Genomic DNA, 19,011 nt, shown 5'->3' on the forward strand with positions numbered 1-19,011 from the left:
GAGAAAGATAGACACCTGCAGACCTGCTTCACCACCTGTGAAGTGACTCCCCTGCAGGTGGGGAGCCGGGGGCTCGAACCAGGATCATTATGCTAGTCCCTGCGCTTTGCGCCACATGTGCTTAACCTGCTGCGCCACTGCCTGGCCCCCAAGATTGAGTTTTTGAAACCATTCATCAGGTAGTTTGCCACTTGAGAAGTTACCTCTGAATATTTAGAATATCCTCTTTTCTGACAGAAAAGTGGAAATGTGGGGGCAGAAATGGAGATTAGCAACATACACACACACAGAAACACACACAGCCATGTGATCATGCCCAAGCTCACGTGACCATGCCGTCATCCCCTTAGGCACTTAGTGAGCGGGGCTGAGGGACATCTTTCAAAAGATGTGTCTGCTGATAGGCATATATCGTGGACTAGTCAATAGACTTGTGCTGGAGTTGTGATTTAAAACATACCCTTTCTATTCTTAGGCTAAAATATAGAATACTTTAATTGAGAAATCCAGAGATTCCTGAAATTATTATCTCATGATAATAATTTCAAGCCATTCCCAGGTGATTTAAGTGCCTTTGAGTCTTCAAAAACAAAAAATCTAAACTCTTTTCTAATTTGCTCCTCCTCCTCCCCCACCCCAAAAGCAAGCAGACGCCCCACCCTTTAGAACGTGAGTGGGGAGATAGGAACCTGGTAGGGAGGCCTGTTAGGGCCACAGAGAAGCTGTGGGGCTACTGGCAGAAGGGAAGAAATCTTCTTCCAGACTCAAGAGCTCACTGTGCCGGCTGGTGGCTCCTGACGGCTCTGCTCAGTCTGCAGGTTGGGGAGAGGCTGCAGGTACAGTCGGGGCAGGAGGTAGTTAGCAAGAATGATTCCATTTGGGTCTGTTTCTGTCCCTGTCACACAGTCAGTCTTTAAAAGTAAGTCTAACCTCACTCTGCTAGTAACGTTGCCAGTTTCCTCTGTTCTTGAAGTCTCTCATCAATTAGGAGCCAAGTAATCAAATTACAAGGGAAACTGGGAATTTAATCTTGAGAATTCTTCATGATACACTAAGCATGGTGCTGAGAAATGATGACATCTGCTGGAATTAATGGTAAATGCAATTAGCAAGTCTCAAAACCAGTCATAAGCCACACAAATGTCAGGAGTTTAGGTAGCGATACTAGTGCTTCGCACGTCTGGTCCCTGGGAACCAAAGGCAGTGTGGCAGGATAATGGACACACATTGCAGTAGCTAGTCTCCTGGAGAAGCAGATTCCCCTCTTGTTTTGTTCATTCTGCTTTTAATTAGGATACTCAGTGCTCTGTTCACACCAGCGCTGCCCACAGTCACCAAGTAGTGCCCACAGAGCACATAGCCAGGAAAGGTGAATGAGTGAGCAGGAATGGCTCCTAGCCCCAGGGACTGTCACTCTGTGTTAAACAAGAAGGGCCTTGGGACACTTGAGGTGCTGACTCAAGTAACCACTCACAAAAGATGCGCTCTGAGGTTCTGTTTGGTTGAGGTCCTCAGTCAGACTCAGACGGGATCAGAATAGGCCCAAATAGCATGAGTTGTTACAGTTTCATGAATTGAAACTTGCAAGGGTCAGGTGGTGGCACAGCAGGTTAAGTGTACATAGTACGAAGTGCAAGGACCCACACAAGAACCCAGGTTCAAGCCCTGGCTTCCCACCTGTAGGGGGGGTCACTTCATATGCGGTGAAGCAGGTGTCTGTCTGTCTATATATCTATCTATCTTCCCCCCTCAATTTCTCTCTCCTATCCCCCCAAAAAAAAATTGAAAAAATGGCTGCAGGAACAATGGATTTGTAGTGCAGGCACCGAGCTCCAGTAATAACCCTGGAGGCCAAAAAAAAAAAAAAGAGAGAGAGAGAGAGACTTGCAGTTTTGTGAAATAAAAGTCCTTGAGACTGGTGTGCATAGCATTGTTCATGTGATCAGCACTTAGTGGTGAAGATGCTCATTTTGCCTTCAGACTTGAAAAGCTGCTAAAGCTCCTGTATAGTCATCAGATCTCTAAGGAACTCTTTCCCCACCCCTGGGGGTGTAGAAGTATGCAGAAAGACAGGAGGTTCCACCTTCCCTTGTAGCAAGGAGAGCGCAGCGCTGTGCTGCTGAGAGAGGGCAGGGCCGTGAGAGCCCTGGGGATGAGTCTGCAAGCCACCCTGGGGCCACACAGCTTGGCTGCTTCCTAAGAGGGGAGGCCTCGCTCTGGAAACAGCCCTGGGCTTAGAGGAGCAGGAAGCTGCTGTGGGCAGACAGAGCTCTGTTCGAACCCTGGACCAAGCAGCTTCAGGGTGACTGAGATGAGCCCATGCAGCAGGGCAGCAGCAGGCCGTGTGATCTCGCAGACCCGCCCAAGAGCAGGTGGGCTTTGGGAAACACGAGCGCGGGGAGGGGAGCCTTTTCTCTCTCGTTTTGTTGTTGCTTGTTTTTCGTTTCGTTTTGGTTTTCGTATCCCTCAACAAAGTGACTTTCCCATGAGGTTAGAGTGCTGCCAGTGACTATAGCTGGCACCTGGAGACCTTGTTACCTTGTTTTTTGCTTTAGCACATGGCAGTAAAGTACATTTTTGCTTTAAAACAAAAAGAACCAAAACTTACCCTCTTCATTAGCATGTGGTAGTGGGGGAGTCTCTTCAACTTCCCTGACTGACTCTTCCCTTCTGTGGAGCCTTAGTGCAGGTTCTTGCAGCATTCTAAGTGACCCCAGGAAAACTGTGTAGGCAGAGAAACCCAGCTTGGTTCTTTCCCCTCATTATCCACCATGTGCTTCTTAGCCCTCAGCTGTAACTGGATTGATAGTAGCAGTAGTAATCACTTTCTTCAAGGAGCAATAGAATTATCATGAATGTGTGTAAAATAATTAGTATGTATTACATGTTTAATAAACAGAAGCCATGATGATGACTTATCAAGATCTATGTATATATAGAGAGATCATCAGGATACGGATCTTGTGGACCAAGAACTTGAACCAGGGTCTTGTGCGCTGTAGCGTGTCTGCTCCTCCAGATGCATCACTGAGCCACCTCCAGAGGTGTGGAGCCCCGTGGAAAGCCACACTCTGGTGTCACCAGGATTAAAAGGCTCTTTACTGTGACAGTTTCATAGATGGTGGTATGACCATAACTACTTAAAAAAGGGAAAAACTGGGAGTCGGCGGTAGTGCAGTGGGTTAAGCGCACATGGTGCAAAGCGCAAGGACCGGTGTGAGGATCCCGGTTCGAGCCCCCGGCTCCCCACCTGCAGGGGAGTCGCTTCACAGGCGGTGAAGCAGGTCTGCAGGTGTCTATCTATCTTTCTCTCCCTCTCTCTGTCTTTCCCTCCTCTGTCCATTTCTCTCTGTCCTATCCAATAATGACAACAACAATAACAACAACAATAACCACAACAACAATAAAAAGACAAGGGCAACAAAAGGGAAAAATAAATAAAAAATTTTAAAAAGAGAGAGAAACTGGCAGTGAAGCCTATCAAAATACAAAGAAATGTTTGGGCTTTATGAAATAGTTATGACTTTAAAAGAACTTAAATGAATGTGTAGCAACCAGGTGGTAAATTCTGCATTCTTCCTACATCTTAGCGGCAGAACTCAAGAATGCCTTTCTGACCCTCAGACATCTATCCTTTTGAGCCATGAATCAAGATTTGTCCTTGGCATACAGAGCAGGCACGAGCTGAAGAAACATGCAGTTCATTTCCATGCTCTGCACGTAAAACAACAAATCTTTATAACTAAGCCAATGCCCATTGGAGTACGTGGCTCAAAGCAGCAATTTTATTACTCATTCATGAAATGTTATCACAGTGAGGAGAGGGACCATTTCCTCCAAGGGAATGCAGACGAAGCCTTCTGGAGGGTTGTGGTGTTTAGGGCAAAGAGACTCCCACACCCCAAATGTCCGAAGTCCCAGGGACCCCCAGCCAGAGCTGAACCAAGCTGTACTCTGTGGCCCTCTGCTTCTGAATAAATCCTGACTTCTGAGGGAATTATTCACCCTTTTTCCTAATTTATCAAGAGAACAGTGTGAAAAGGCTCCTTCGATATGGCCACTCCTCCGGACCATAGGGAGTGTAGATTTTTCTCCTGAGTCAGCAAGCCAGCTCTCTGCCCCCATGTCAGCATAGGGTTTCCCTGCTGCTGTTCAGCCTCTGAGAGGCAACAGTAATGGAGACACACAGTTTTCAGTTGGCGAGGTTTAAGTGATCCTCTCTCTCCAACAATCTTTTTGTTGATAAAACTCAGACGGGAGTTGGTGCATCAATTGGTAAACTGCCAGCCGGGCTGGTATCAGCCACTCCCGGTAGGTTCGGGGTTTTAGCCCCAGGGTCTCTCCTTGAGCCCCTGTCTGTCAGTGAGCCGCACGTGTCTGCACTCGCCCTGCTTGGAGGGTCCAGAAGTAATCCTAGTCCTGTCTTGCTCTTGGCTGTTGCTCCAGACCTGTCTCCTTTCGAGAAATTTCTGTTCGGATATTTCACCTGTTTTTAAGTTGTATTTTTTAAGTGTTTATATATATATATATATTGCCTCCAGGGTTATTGCTGGGGCTCAGTGCCTGCACCATGAATCCACTGCTTCTGGAGGCCATTTTTTTCCCTTTGTTACCCTGGTTGTTTTTATTGTTGTTGTGGTCATTCTTATCGTTGCCATTGATGTCGTTGTTGGATAGGACAGAGAGAAATGGAAAGAGGACGGGAAGACAGAGAGGGGGAGAGAAAGATAGACACCTGCAGACCTGCTTCACCGCCTGTGAAGCGACTCCCCTGCAGGTGGGGAGCCGGTGGCTTGAACCGGAATCATTATGCTGGTCCTTGCGCTTTGCACCACGTGTGCTTAACCCGCTGTGCTACTGCCTGACCCCCGTGTTTATATATTTTACATCACATCTTAATACTTTATCTTTTGTTTACAAGTCCATTATAAGACCCATGGCTTGTGGGGGAAAAAGATTCCCTTTTTCTTTTAAATCATTTTATGGGAGGGTAATGATTCCAGTTGTTGGCACATCTCCCCACTATTGGTGTCTGCAGGCCTCTCTCACCCCAACCCAGAGCTCCAGCACCCTCTCCACACTCTCTCTCCTTACCTTCCGAGAGTCCTTTGCTTTAGTGCAGTCAGCATCACTTCCCTTTCTTAGTGATGTACTCTGAAGCACAACAGGTTTGTTTTGGCTGTATCCACTTTATTTTTTAATATTTAATTTATTTATTTACCAAATAGAGAGAAATTATGAGGGAGAGGCCTGCAACATTGCTTGTGAAGCTTTCTCCCTGCAGCTTCTGGCAGAACTGAGCAGTGCTCGGGCCCTCCCAAACAAATAATCAGACATTTGAGCAGATAAAATATGCTCTTGTGCAGCATAAGGATCCTGGTTCAAGCCCCTGGCTCCCCACCTACAGGGGAGTTGCTTAACAAGTGGTGAAGCAGGTCTGCAGGTATCTATCTTTCTCTCCCCCTCTCTGTCTTCCCCTCCTCTCTACATTTCTCTCTGTCCTATCCAGCAATGACAATAACTACAACAATTAAAAAAAGAGGAAAAGAAAAAAAAACTTAAAAAAAAGAATATGCTCTTGTGGAAATGGTCACTGCAAGCAGCAGCAAGGACTATAGAGGGTGCTCACCTGCGTCGGTCCCTGCTACTGTATGGGGGTGCTCAGCAGGCACTAGGGGAGTCCCACCGATGGTGGGTTGATGCTGTGCTCTCCCTCTAAAATAACGGGGAATTGGCCAGGGGGGTTGGGAACCTCAGTGTAGGGCTCTGGGTTCCTTACTGGCTTCACATTAAACCGAGGGGCCGGGGTACTGGTGCAGGGACTCGCCTGGATAGTGCACCGCTTTGTTGTCTATGACCCAGGTTCCAGCTCTGCCCCACCACAGGGAAGAAAGCTTTGGCGTTGTAGTGTCTCCTTCTCCCCGCCCCCCACCTCTGTCTCTATCTTTAAAATAAGAGGTGGTGGTAATAGTGTTGACAGCAAGGACTCAAATTGTGGGAAGAAGGTGAGAATCAGAGTTCCTTTATTATAGTCCTAACCTGCTACCTAGCTAGCTAGCTAGGTTGCCTTTTTTTTTTTTTTAATGTATTATTAGAGACAGAGAGAGATTGAAAAGGAGGAGGAGATAGAGAGCGAAAGAGATAGAGAGACACCAGAAGCCCTGCTTCACCACTTGTGAAACTTTCCTCCCTGCAGGTGGGGACTAGGGGCTTGAACTCAGGTCCTTGCGCACTGTAATGTGCCACCGCCAGGCCCCAGTAGGTAGCCTTAATAATAGTAACTGACATACACTGAGAGCAAATCCTTGTGTAAGCCTCAACCTCTTTTGTAAAGTGAAGATAATTTCAAATCTGTTATTCTTAAATTCTCTAAAGATCCATATGAACTATTGTACTTGAGCTTTGGTTTGATTGGTATACTTATGTTTGCCACCAAGGTTGTTCTGCTCCATGGTGTGTGTGCATGGTCTTTTATTCCCTTTTTCTTTGATGGCAGGAGAGGAGGAGAGATGCCTACAGCCCTGTTTACACCCTTCAAACCACCTCCTGTAGGTGGGGGCCAGGGGCTCGCAGCCAGGTCCTCATACATGCTTGGTGATGTGAATGCTCTGCTAGGTGCACCCCTATGTGGCCCTGGCGTGGAGGTGTTAGTGCAGGAGTGACAGCAGCTGCTGGTACATGTGCCTGTAGCCTCTTCTGTGAGGGCTGCCAGGGTTTTCATCAGGAAGAAACAGGTACTCGGGTTTGAGTTGGGAAGTTGGACACTCTAGGTGATTCTAACCCTCTTCTGTGTGGCTTCTTTATACCAGCTTACTCTGACATTGACTTGAAAGACAGTTGGCAGGTGGAGGAAGAGGGAGGGAATAGGGGAGCGCCTGTGAGACTTGAGTTGTTAGAAATAAGAAACTCGGGAGGGACCGGGTGGTGGCGCGCCTGGTTGAGCGCACATGTTACAGTGCTCAAGGACCCGGGTTTGAGCCTTCGGTCTCCACCTACAGAGGGAAAGCTTTGCAAGTGGTGAAACAGGGCTGCGGGTGTCTCTCTGTCTCTCTCCCTCTCTATCTCCCCTACCCTCTCGATTTCTGGCTGTCTCCATTCAATAAATAAATATAATTTTTAGAAAAATTTTAAATAAAAAAAAGAAAAGAACCTCGGGGGTTGGGTGGTAGTGCAGTAGGTTAAGCAAGCATGGCACAAAGCGCAAGGACCGGCGTAAGGATCCTGGTTCGAGCCCCCAGCTCCCCACTTGCAGGGGCATCGCTTCACAAGGGGTGAAGCAGGTCTGCAGGTGTCTATCTTTCTCTCCCCCTCTGCCTTCCCCCCTCTCGATTTCTCTCTGTCCTATCAAACAACGAACGACATCAACAACAACAAAAATAACCACAACAAGGGTAACAAAAGGGGGGGGGAGGCCTTCAGGAGCAGTGGATTCATGGTGCAGGCACTGAGCCCCAGCAATAAACCAGGAGGCAAAAAAAAAAGAAAGAAGAAACTCAGAATATAGTCCCCAAGAAGTACTGGGGTTGGTGATGTCAGAGGTGAGGTAGAGCAGTGCCGTGTGTTGTTAAGGTCAAAGGTGCCTGAGTCCCAGAGGAGCTTGGTATTCTGAGGCGTGCCGCACACTCGTTTATCCCTGTGTCTGAAGGAGTCTGGGAGACAGGGAGGACAGAGCGGGAATGTGAAGATGAAGCCACAGTGGAAAGCAGAGGTAAGAACAGCAACTTGGGTTGGTACTCAGACTCTTGGAAATCGGGTGACGGCCGTGAGCCAGGAGGAGACCTCTCAAAGTTCATTCTGTTGATGCCACTGTGAAAATCCCTCTCACCACGCTCTCAAGGGCCTGTGGTTGATTCCACAAGTCACAGGACCTAACATCTCTGGAAGGGCTCAGAGCTCTGACTTCTCAGCCGCTTCCTCACACACCTCTTCTCCCTGTGATAGAGTTGAGGAACGTTATTTGGTGACAGGAGACTGATAGGGAGAGGGGACCAAGAACAGCAAGGAAAAGAGTGGAGTGAGGGAGGGAGTGAAGGAGGACGGTTTTTGTTCTTTGGCTTATGTAGTGCAGTTTTCTTCTTGTCGACGAGTGCAGAGTCCAGTCTGGCTTCGTTGTCCCACCGTCTCGTTATCAGACAGTAGGTATGGTCCCTGCCTGAGGAGCTCCGCAGTAGGGACGTCTTCAGCTGGCACAGTGGCAGCACAGAACTTTGACCTTGGATTGGCAGCCTTTCACTTTCTGCTAGAAGTGTGTCTCTGAGAACAGTCCGGTGGAGGCAGGAATAGCAGTAGGAACTAATCTGTATTGAGACTGTGTTCTCTGAGTCTGTTCATGTGCATGTGCTAAGTCAAGTACTTTTTGAAATACGTAATGAAAAAAGACCAGTCATTTCCCAGGACTTTGCTTGGGTTATCAGAAAATTGAAAACTATTCAATTGTGCTAATTGACCTTAGCTTCAGTTTGTAATTGTGCTCTCTCCCTACATCTTTTGTTATTTAACTATATTTTGAGTGTATTAAAAAAAGTTGTACAAGTTGTCTCAAAAAAATTTAGAAGTAAAGTTGATTGTGAATTTAAAGGTGATTGTGAATTCAAGCTAGTACTGCCGCAGAATTGCTTGATGCTGTAGAGACCCGGTATGATCGGACCTCAGGGGCTCAGGTTGGTGGGGTGTCTGTGTCTGGGCAGTGATACACTTTCTGAAACATCTGCTTCAGAACTCAGCAGCCAGATATGGACGTTAAAGACCATCTTTTTTTTTTTTTTGAGAAATAATTGTAGTTCTGGAGTTTGAGTGGCGTTCTATTTCCTGCCCCCAAAAATATGACTCACAGACTCAACATTTATAGCCCATGGGCTTAGACCCTTGATGACAGTAGGCCAGGTGTCACAGACATGGTTTTCAAACACATGAATCAAATCTACAGGTAGAAATATATGTCTGTGACCTCATACTGTCACTGTATACTAAATGCTAGCTCCCCAGCCCTATGACATTTTTTCAGGATTTAATATTGATTTACAAAAATTTTCAGATAACAGGGGTGTAATTCCACACTGTTCCCAACACCAGAGTTCTGTGTCCCCATTCCCTCCATCAGAAACTGCAGTAGTGGGAGTCAGTCAGGCGGTAGCACAGCGGGTTAAGCGCACATGGCACAAAGTGCTGCAAGGACCAGCATAAGGATCCCGGTTGGAGACCCCAGCTCCCCACCTACAAGGGAGTCGCTTCACAGGCACTGAAGCAGGTCTGCAGGTATCTATCTTTCTCTTCCCATTCTCTGTCTTCGCCTTCTCTCTCCATTTCTCTCTGTCCTATCCAACAATGATGACATCAATAACAGCAACAATAATAACTACAACAATAAAACAACAGGAGCAACAAAAGGGAATAAATAAATAAATATTTAAAAAAAAGAAAGAAAGAAAGAAAGAAACTGAAGTGGTTCTCCCAAGGTCATAGATATGGGTTGATGATGATTTCTAGAACTATCTATATTTGCCCATTTTTTTCTATGGTCCTGCCTTCTCTTCCTTTTTAAGTCACACCTACACCTATTGCTACTTCAGAATGTCCTTTTTTTCCTCTTCTCTCTCAAGATCTTGATGGAATTAGAATTCAGAGCCCTCTGTTCATCTTCCCCTAACATTTCTCCCCTTCTGGGAGTATGGACCAAAATCCTTTATGAGATGCAGAAGGTGGAAGGTCTGGCTTTTGTGATTGCTTCTCCACTGGACATGGGTGATGGCAGGTGGATCCACACCCCCAGCCTGTTTCTATCTTTCCCTAGTCGGGCGGGGGTCTGGAGAGGTGAGGTTCTGGGGTCATCTGCCCAGGGAAGTCAGGATGGCATCATGGTAGCATCTGCAGCTTGGTAGCTGAAAGGGAGTAAGGTATAAAGCAGAACAAAACAATAAAATTAAAACAATAAATATGAACCAAAAAGTAGGAATAGAGCAGATGAGAAAAGGGATTTTAGTGTGGAGAGAAGCTAGGAAGTCTATTTTAGGTATATTCCTATGGGCCATGACTTTAGCAATTTTTGTTTGAGTTTGATAGCTAATATGCAGGTGGTCTAAAAATACTGTCTGGGAAGATGTAGTCAGAGTTGATAATTGAACTAGAAAGCTGAATTAGGGCAGAGTGTAGCTCCCAAACTTGAAGAAATTTTATAAATTTACTTAACTGTTTACTTCATCAATCTGATCCATATATATAACATTTAGTACAGGAGCCTGTGTAACCTCTGAGTCCCTGTCAGTCTGAGCTCACAGTCCATGGTCACAACTGGGAACATTCTAGGCCGCACTCATTTCATGACCCGTCATCCTTGAGTGGAAGAGTAGGCTGGCCCAGCCTCCCTTCAGAGAGTGGGGCAGTCCTTACCATTGCTGGTTTACAGTGAGGGCAAGGTCATGAAGAGGCCCACAAGAGACCAGCTCACGTAATGATGGCCTTCTAGGTCATTGCCAGGCCGCCCATCACCTGGGTCTTTAGTCAGGGAATACTGGGATTCCCACACAGATATGATGGGCCTAGACCTCGAACAGATCCCTTTCTCTACATCACTGGTCATCTCCATCAGGAACGTCATCATGAGCCCTAGCTGGTCTCTTGCCCTTGTCCAGCATTTGCAGTCCCTTCTTTGTCTGACATACTTAGACTTTCTCCGGTTGTGAAAGCGTTGGGTGTCACTTGTTTTCTTCTGTACATGTGAAAATTACTGCCATCGTGATAGTTAATGCTGTTACCTTGTGCAGAAGATTTAAAAATATAAAAAGGGAAGAAAACAGGAAACGAGTGCTGATGAGGATGTAGAGAAAAGGGGTTCTGGGGCACTGCTGGTGGGAGTGAACCACTCCTCAGCAGGTATCCAAGGGGACAGGAAGACACTGACTGAAAGGTGTTTATGCTGAAAAGGACACGTTTCAGACCAGTGGGAAGCTTGTCAGTACTCAGTCTGCCTCGTGTTTGAAAGGAGGAGAGATTTGTCACAGCAGCTGAGCCACCTACACCTGCTTTCACCTCTAACATAGGTGTTGGCCAATCACTCTAGCACCCACATGTGCAGAAACTGCAGTGTTCTCTTCTGTTCTGAGCGACTATGGGGTAGTGCTCTGGGCTCATGAGTCTGCCAGTCACCAGATAGGAGAGATGGGTACAATTGGCAGCAGCCTTTGGCTAATGGACATGGCTTCCTGGAGCTAGTTACTAGCTCCAAGCCCCTGGCCCAAACCACCTCTGGGTGGCTTAGAGATTATGAAGACAGATTCCCATCCCCTTTCTTGGGGCTGGTTGGAGGCAGCAGAGGCACAGACCAGAACTCCCTCTGCTGTGACCATGGCCCTCTCCGTGAAGCCACTGACAGACAGCAGCAGGGTGGCCTCCTCGGCCTAGATGCACCCCACCCAGAGGCTCCCCGGCACCCTCTCAAGGTCCCCACCTGGATGAAGTTGCTGCCAGGCCCCTGGGGATCTCGGCTCAGCTGGGAAAAGCAGCCTCTGGGTAGCTCGCTCTCCAGAATGAGGCTCAGGCTCCTTGCTCAGGACAGGAGGGACCTGCTGCTCAGTCCACCCTGCCAGCTGTGGCCACTCTCTTGTGTGCTTCCAAAATGGACTTGAGCCTTCATGACCCTTGTTCTGGTTTCCATCAGCACATTGTTTGGCAGGGTGTGTGTGTGTGTGTGTGTGTGTGTGTGTGTGTGTGTGTGTGTGTGTGTGTGTGTGTGTGTGTGTGTGTTCAGCTACTGCATTTTTTAAAAGTTTCTCCTTTATTAAACATTGAGTGTTCACAGTGTGACTAGTTATCTGTGTTGCATGTTGTTCTTGCCTTTGCTTTTCATCTTGTAATTCCAGCAGATAGAAAAACAAGGAAAAGTTATGTAACAAATGCCATCATGAGTGTTTGCACACTGACTATTTCTCCATATTGGCTTCAGGGAGCTGGATTTCTGAATGCCATTTCTCAGTCTCCTTTCTGGGATATTCTGAGCTTAGTGTCTTTGTGGATGTGTGTTTCTGTGCTTATAATGCACATACGTGTATCTATAAGAGTACTGAATATTATCTGACCTGTGAGTGATTCTGTGTGTAATTACTATAACTTCCCTTTTAAGCCAGCCATGTGCTTTTGACAGGATAGGTATCATACATATAGTTCCGGTGCACTTGTCTGCTGCTTAGAGTGCTTCCGGCAGCTCCTTGTTCCCAAGCAGGGCTGCAGTGAGGATCCTGGACATGTCTCTTCCCTCATGCATGTGGTGGGCTTCCTGCACAGACACTTACTGCACACATGCATATGCCTGGGGTTGCATCCATCTGCAGTTTAACTAGAAACTATCAAATTGCTGTCCACCAGGCTTGTCTCTGGGGCTCAGTGCCTGTACTACAAACCCACCGCTCCCTGTGGCCATCTCTTCCTTTTTCTTTCTTTTCCTTTTTCCTCTCTCTATTTTATTAGATGGGACAAAGAAGTTCAGAGAGGAGGAGGAGATAGGGAGAAAGAGAGACACCTGCAGCCCTGCTTCCCACTCGTGAATCTTTCCCCCTGCAGGTGGGGAGCAGGGGTTCCAACCCAGGTCCTTGTGGTATGTGCACTTAGCGAGGCGCGTGTGCGCGTGCACGTGTGCGTGTGTGCGCGTGTGCGCCTGTGATGTTGAGATATGTGTCCAGAAAGCAGAGGTGACCTCGAAAGTCAGTGACCGAGACCTGTCCATCTCACTCACTTTTTATCTCTACCTGCCCATAACCAAGCTTCTCCACAAATCACTTACTGAGGAAAGTAAATCAGGGCCCTTGTCCTGGGCTTTGCAGGGAGTACTTTGCCAGGGGCAAGTTCCTCTCTTATTGTTTCGACCTTTGCTCTAGAGATGAGATATGGCGGACTAAACCTTTGTTGGCCCCCACTCATGACTTTTGGCCTAAAGTCTGCAGCTGGGGCTCAGTACCAGCACGATCCACCACTCCTAGCAGCCTTTTTTCATTTTCCCTTTATTTTTTCATTCGATAGGACAGAGATATTGAGAGGGGAAGGGAGAGAGAGAGCCTACAGACCTGCTTCACTTGAAGTTTCCCCCTTGTAGGTGGGGATTGGGGACTTGAACCTGAGTCCTTGCACATGCTAATGTGTGTGCACATGGTAATGTGGATGACTACCAACCAGCCTCTCTTTTTTTTCTTTTTTAAAACTTATTAGTGACTTAGTATTGATTTATAAAATTATGAGTAGCAGGAGTTTAATTCTACACTGTTCACACCACCAGAGTTCTATGTCCCATTCCCTCCACTGGAAACTGCAGTGGTTCTCCTAAGCTCACAGACATGACCACCCAGCCTCTTGGTGAACTTCTTAAAAATTAAAAATTCCTTTGGTGCTGTTGTGCAGTTCTTGTGTCATGTCTAGGTACTATGTTTACTATTTCCTGGCTAAATTTTATTTGTTAAAAAAAAAAAAAGCTAAAAAATAAAAATTAAAAAAGCTTATTTTGGTCTAGAGTAGAACTTTACTTAAAAGTGTGCATGTGTGTGTTTATTTTTTATAAAGAATTTATTTATTTATTTATGAGAAAGGAGGAGAGAGAAAGAACCAGACATCACTCTAGTACATGTGCTGCTGGGGATTGAACTCAAGACCTCATGCTTGAGAGTCCGATGTTTTATCCACTGCGCCACCTCCCGGACCAAGTGTGTGTTTATTTTATAAAAGGAGAGAGAGAGAAGTCAGAACACCTTAGGCCATATGTAGTGCTACAGGGGAGCTTGTGGCCTCTGGCTTACAAAGCATGCAACCAGCCAGCCTCCTGCCCAGCCCTGAGAGGAGAACTTTCTCTCTGTCTCTCTCTTTTATATTCTGTTTATTTACTGGATAGAGACAGAGACAAGTTGAGAGGGAACAGGGGAAAGTGTTGCAGCCCTGCTTCACCACCCTGCAGGTGGGGCTGGGGGCTTGAACCCAGGTGTGTTGCCACATGGCCCCAGAACTTTGATAAGAGAGGTGCAGAGAGTAAATGGTTATTTCCATTGTTCTTTGCTGTTTTTCAACAAACCCGGGAGTTGTAGCTCCTTGCCTACTTCAGAGGGTTCTCAGTGTCCCCTCGTGGGGAAAGAGTTTCTGGTGGTGCTCTTGTAAACACTCCAGCTGCCCTCTCAAGAAACGTGTCCGTGGGGTGTCCGTGGGGCTCACAGAGTCTTTGCATGTTGGCGAAGTCAGCTGTTTACCACATCTTCAGTTCTCGTAGTTTCGGTGACAGATCTTTTCAGAGTCTTCTCTCTGTCCTGTCATAAAACTGCAGAGAAGGGTGGAGACTGCTCAGCCAGGCCACAGGGGATCTTGTTTGTGATGCAAATCAGACCATAGTTCAAAGCTCCCACTTCCTGACCACCTCCTCCAGTCTGGTGGTCTGTGTTTAAGATTCTAGTATCCTGGGTGCTTCTTGCTTAACTGGGCTGGAGATGATCTCATGTTACAGCAGAGATTTCTTGTTTTGGAATCGCCATTACTTTCTAGAATAGCCGCTCTGAACAGCTGCCAATGTGCCCTGGGTCCTCTTGCTTCATATTACAGCGACACTGCTTTGTCAGGGTGCTCGGCCACAGAACAGCATGTTCATGGCCGGGAGCAGCCCGGGGCTTCCTCGGCTTATTCCAGCTCCTTCTCCCTCCGAGCATGGAGCCTTCGCTCTCCTCGGAAACCGTATGTTGTATATGTGTGTGTATCTTGTCTTTTTTTCAAAATCTTTTCCTTAATCTGTAGCTCTGTAGCTTTAATTGGGGCTGGTGACCAGGTAGACGTGGCAGAAGCTCTGAGCCCTGCAGCTGAGCCTCTGTACTCTGGGCCTGCTGTGCGTGAGGGTGGTCACTGGGGAGGACGTCTCCTGCCTGTTCATCTCCCGTGCTGGTGGGCAGAGAGCACAGTGTTCTTTGGCTGTGCCCACCTCCTCGGGCTAAACAGTTACCCAGAAGCCAGTGTCTCCTTCAGACTACACCAGGGACCTACTGCGTGGGGTAGCTTGGGAAACTTGGGCTCCATCTGGAGATGCCCAACTTATATTTCAAATGGGAGTTTGGGCTCATGCTGTCTGAAATACTCTCACGTTGAAAGGGTGGGGAGGGGCTTGTGTGGGCAGAGCCAGTGTGTGCCACCTTGGCACCGGGTTCATAGTTGGCTCCTCAGAGCAGGCCCCTCCCTGAGCCATGGCCAGGGCAGCCACCCCCTTCAAGCAGCAGACACCTGCTCACCCCTTGGCCCTGGTCTCAGCCGATAACTTGGCTTCACCATGATGTTCTTCAGTTTGTTAGGAGTGATGTTTGTTTTCAGAGACATAAATGCCGAAACAAAGTAAGTCACTCGCACAGGGCTCCAGAGTCAGTGTGGTGCCATTTTCTGTTAAGCCAGGCTGTCTCTATGGTAACAGATGCTGACTTCTCCCTGCAAACCTTACCACTAAGAATTGAAGCGCCAGCTTTGTTGACAGATTCGTGCCTCTGCTCTCTACCTGCCTTTCTGTTTGTTCTCTGTCTTGGATTTTGAAACCCCGACACATCTGTGTTTGTTCTGAGGTAACCAAAGGACAGCTTGCCTATTTAAGTGTTATTAAAAATTGGTAGGTGACCAGAAGGCAGGGACTTAGAGGAGTGGATGGGGTGACCCTCACCACCTCAGGCCAATGAGAAGAAAACTCAAGTATATGAGCTAGTTTCATTTCCTCCATTGATTGTTCTCATTCATGAGGAAGAAAGTTTGCTAAAAATATGCTTGGGAAGTGATCCAGGTTTACCCCACTGCCTTGCTGACCCTACCCAGGTTTTCCTGATATTCCAGCTACTCTAAGTGAAATGTTCTCCAGAAGTATCAGTACTGTGGTGTCTTCCCCTCCCTCCCTCTCTCCCTCCCGTTCTCTCTCCCTCTCTCTCTCTCTCTCTCTCTCTCTCTCTGTGTGTGTGTGTGTGTGTGTGTGTGTGTGTGTGTGTGTGTGTCTGAAGCAGTTGGCCTGGAGTGGTGTAGTCCTGGCAATGACAAGACGAAAATCTTTACGTAGCAACTAGTTTGTGGACTAGTGTGTAGAATGATAAGGGGGTGGGTGTCCAGGGGAAGTTAACTAGTCCATGGATTAGTGTGTGAATGACAGGGGAGTGGGTGTCCAGGGGAAGTTAACTAGTCCGTGAACTAGTGTATGAATGACGGGGTGGGTGTCCAGGGGAAGTTAACCATAGGTCTGCATCTTCAGTTAATTCTCGTAATACCCGATAGTTCTGTTTGCGTTTTGAAGAACAAAACTGTCAACCAGGTAGCAGAATTTTGGGCACAGCAGAGGAAGACACAGCTCTGTCCCCTTCTTCAGCCAGTGCTGCTCTCATACCATTTGCACTTGGCCGTGTGTATTTTATCAAATTTGCTTCAGTATTGTGGCAATGCAATTTCTGCCTGCTTATTTTATTTTATTTTTCATGGTCTAAACTGTGACCATTTGCTTGTGTCATTTGACCCACTCTCTACTTCTTCTTCTAGCATTTGCCACCCACTCTCTACTGAGCTAGATATTTGCCAGATTACCTCTGAGCATGGGAGCTGGGGTAGGATGAAGTCAGCAAGTCAAGTGCAGGACATCAGGCAGCAGTGGCTCATACATTAAACCCTGAGGACAGTTGAAAGAAACACACCTCATTCAGGACTTTGGGGACAGAAAGCAGGGTTGGTGTGGCAGAAGCCTCGTTAGTTCGTACAGCTAGTTGGTTCTGACCGGTCGCAGCAAACAGTCTCACCTTGGAAGCGCTGCCTGTGGAGGCTCAGTTCTGAGCCTGGTTTCCAGTCACAGGCCTGCACGACTAGGTAGGCGCCTAGAGAACTAAGGCGGTATGCCAAAGCTTTTACCTCTCTCTGTAAAGCAAGGCTGTTTCCCAAAATAATCCCTCAAGAGCTGTAGATTCTAGGAGGATCAGACCAATGTTCCGTAAACAGATATGCGTGTACAGACGTTCATGTTTTTTTTTTTTAATTATCTTTATTTGTTGGATAGACACAGCCAGAAATTGAGACGGAAGGGGGTGATAGAGAGGGAGAGAGACAGAGAGACACCTAATGCACTACTTCACCACTCATGAAGCTTCCCCCGGCAGGTGGGGACCAGGGGTTTGAACCTGGGTGCTTGTGCATTCAACCAGGTTCGCCACCACCTGGCCCCTACTATGTTTGTTTTTTTTAAATAACACATTTTCTATGACTCAGAAATAAGCTCAGAACTCAAATGTATACATTCTGTGTCTAGTTGCTTATTAAGTTTAAAAAGTCAAATTCTCAGGAGTCAGGCCTATTACAGCAGGTTAAGCCCAGGTGGCGCAAAGCACAAGGACCCGCATAAGGATCCTGGTTCGAGCCCCTGGCTCCCCACCTGCAAGGGTGTCACCTCTCAGGTGGTGAAGCATGCCTGCAGGTGTCTATCTTTCTCTTCTCCTCTCTGTCTTCCCCATCTCTCTCCATTTTTCTCTGTCCTATCCAACAACGATGACATCAATAACAACAACATTAAAAAAACAACAAGGGCAACAACAGGGAAAATAAATATTAAAAAAAATTTTAAGTCAAATTCTCTAAATAAATAAATAAATAAATAGTCAAATTCTCTTAACTAATTTCTATCATTACTGAGTGACCAGTAAGTAGTTTGCCAAGTTTGGAGATTTGGGGGGTTTGGCTCCACACCATGTGTGTGTGACTCACTGTACCACCACAGTGCCTGTGCCTGCCCCGCCTGAGTTCCCACAAAGCCTAAGGTACTTTGGCGACTTTTGTTTTTCCAATTTGGTAGTTGTCTTTCAACTCTAGAAAACAATTTTCTTTTATCTGAGCTTTATTCTTAACTTAAAAAAAATTTTATATTTATTTATTTTCCCTTTTGTTGCTCTTGTTTTTTATTGTTGTTATTGATGTTGTCATTGTTAGATAAGACAGAGAGAGATGGAGAGAGGAGGGGGAGAGAAAGACAGACACCTGCAGACCTGCTTCTCTGCTTGTGAAGTGACCCCCCCTGCAGGTGGGGAACTGGGGGCTCAAACCGGGATCCATATGCCGGTCCTTGTGCTTTGCACCACCTGCACTTAACCCGCTGCGCTACCACCCGACTCCCTCTTAAGTTTTAAACTACATATGGAAAGTAAATGAACGGTTTCACCTTGATCTAGTGTATGGAGAAGTCTATTTTCTTTAAAAAGTACCCAATCCAGAATTCACTTGAATAACTGTTAAAGTCCAGTCTGAGCCACTGAACCCTTTGTATATAAATCTTGAGTGTGAGTGGGGGAAGATAGCATAATGGTTATGCAAGCAGATTCTCGTGCCTGAGGCTCCAAAGTCCCAGGTTCAAACACCAGAGCTGAGCAGTGCTCTGGTGTTTCTCTCTCAATTTTTCTGTCTGTGTGTGTGTGTGTGTGTGTGTGTGTGTGTGTGTATCTCTAAAAATAAAATAAAATAAATATTTTAAAAAGAAAAGAAATATTTCAAAAAAATAATAAATCTTGAGTTTGTATGTTATTATATAGAACTAAAATCTACCTTTGTTGAGCATATTCTCAGTGTACCTTTAGGGCCTGTTAATAAATGGAGTTTGGAATTAGGAAGTGATGCTCTGAACAGGGGTTGCTGCATATGTGTGTGTTAACATTTACTTGGTGATGTACAGCTCTCAGACACTGAGTCTGAAGATGAAAGCCTAATGCTTAGGTTCAGGTTTTATTGCTGTCAAAATTCATCATAGACAGAAATTTCTAAGTGCTGTTCATTATTACCATTTATGCCTTCCGATGAGGAACACATAAATAAGTAATAAAGGGAGCTCTAACTACTAGGCTACTTAAGAACTTTACTTCCTTTCTTACTTTTTTAAATCAAAGCACCGAATAAGGATGGGGCCAGGCATTGAACCCGGGACCCTGGCATGCAAGTCCTGTGTGTTCTCTCTGTATAGACCTCTCCAGTCTGTAAAAAGATTTTCTAAATTTCAGTTACCCCATACTACAT

At 46.5% G+C, this 19,011-nt stretch overlaps 1 protein-coding gene across 10 annotated transcripts in view; it reads left to right on the forward strand.

The window, feature by feature from the left end:
- Nucleotides 1–19,011, forward strand: part of TMCC1 (transmembrane and coiled-coil domain family 1) — a 137,965-nt gene that overhangs the window by 88,780 nt on the left and 30,174 nt on the right. Inside the window, exon 1 of one of the 10 annotated variants that reach the window (XM_060180652.1) lies at nt 14,452–14,706. The exons of 8 other annotated variants lie outside the window; for them this stretch is intronic. In XM_060180652.1, coding sequence (XP_060036635.1) covers nt 14,530–14,706 — 177 coding nt within the window. In that variant the 5' untranslated portion in view covers nt 14,452–14,529. Of the gene's footprint in view, nt 1–14,451; nt 14,707–19,011 lie in introns of those variants that run through there. One more of the 10 variants, XM_016185558.2, reaches the window with a different exon arrangement.

This window comes from Erinaceus europaeus, chromosome 21 (genome assembly GCF_950295315.1).
Source record: "Erinaceus europaeus chromosome 21, mEriEur2.1, whole genome shotgun sequence".
Lineage (NCBI taxonomy): Eukaryota > Metazoa > Chordata > Mammalia > Eulipotyphla > Erinaceidae > Erinaceus > Erinaceus europaeus.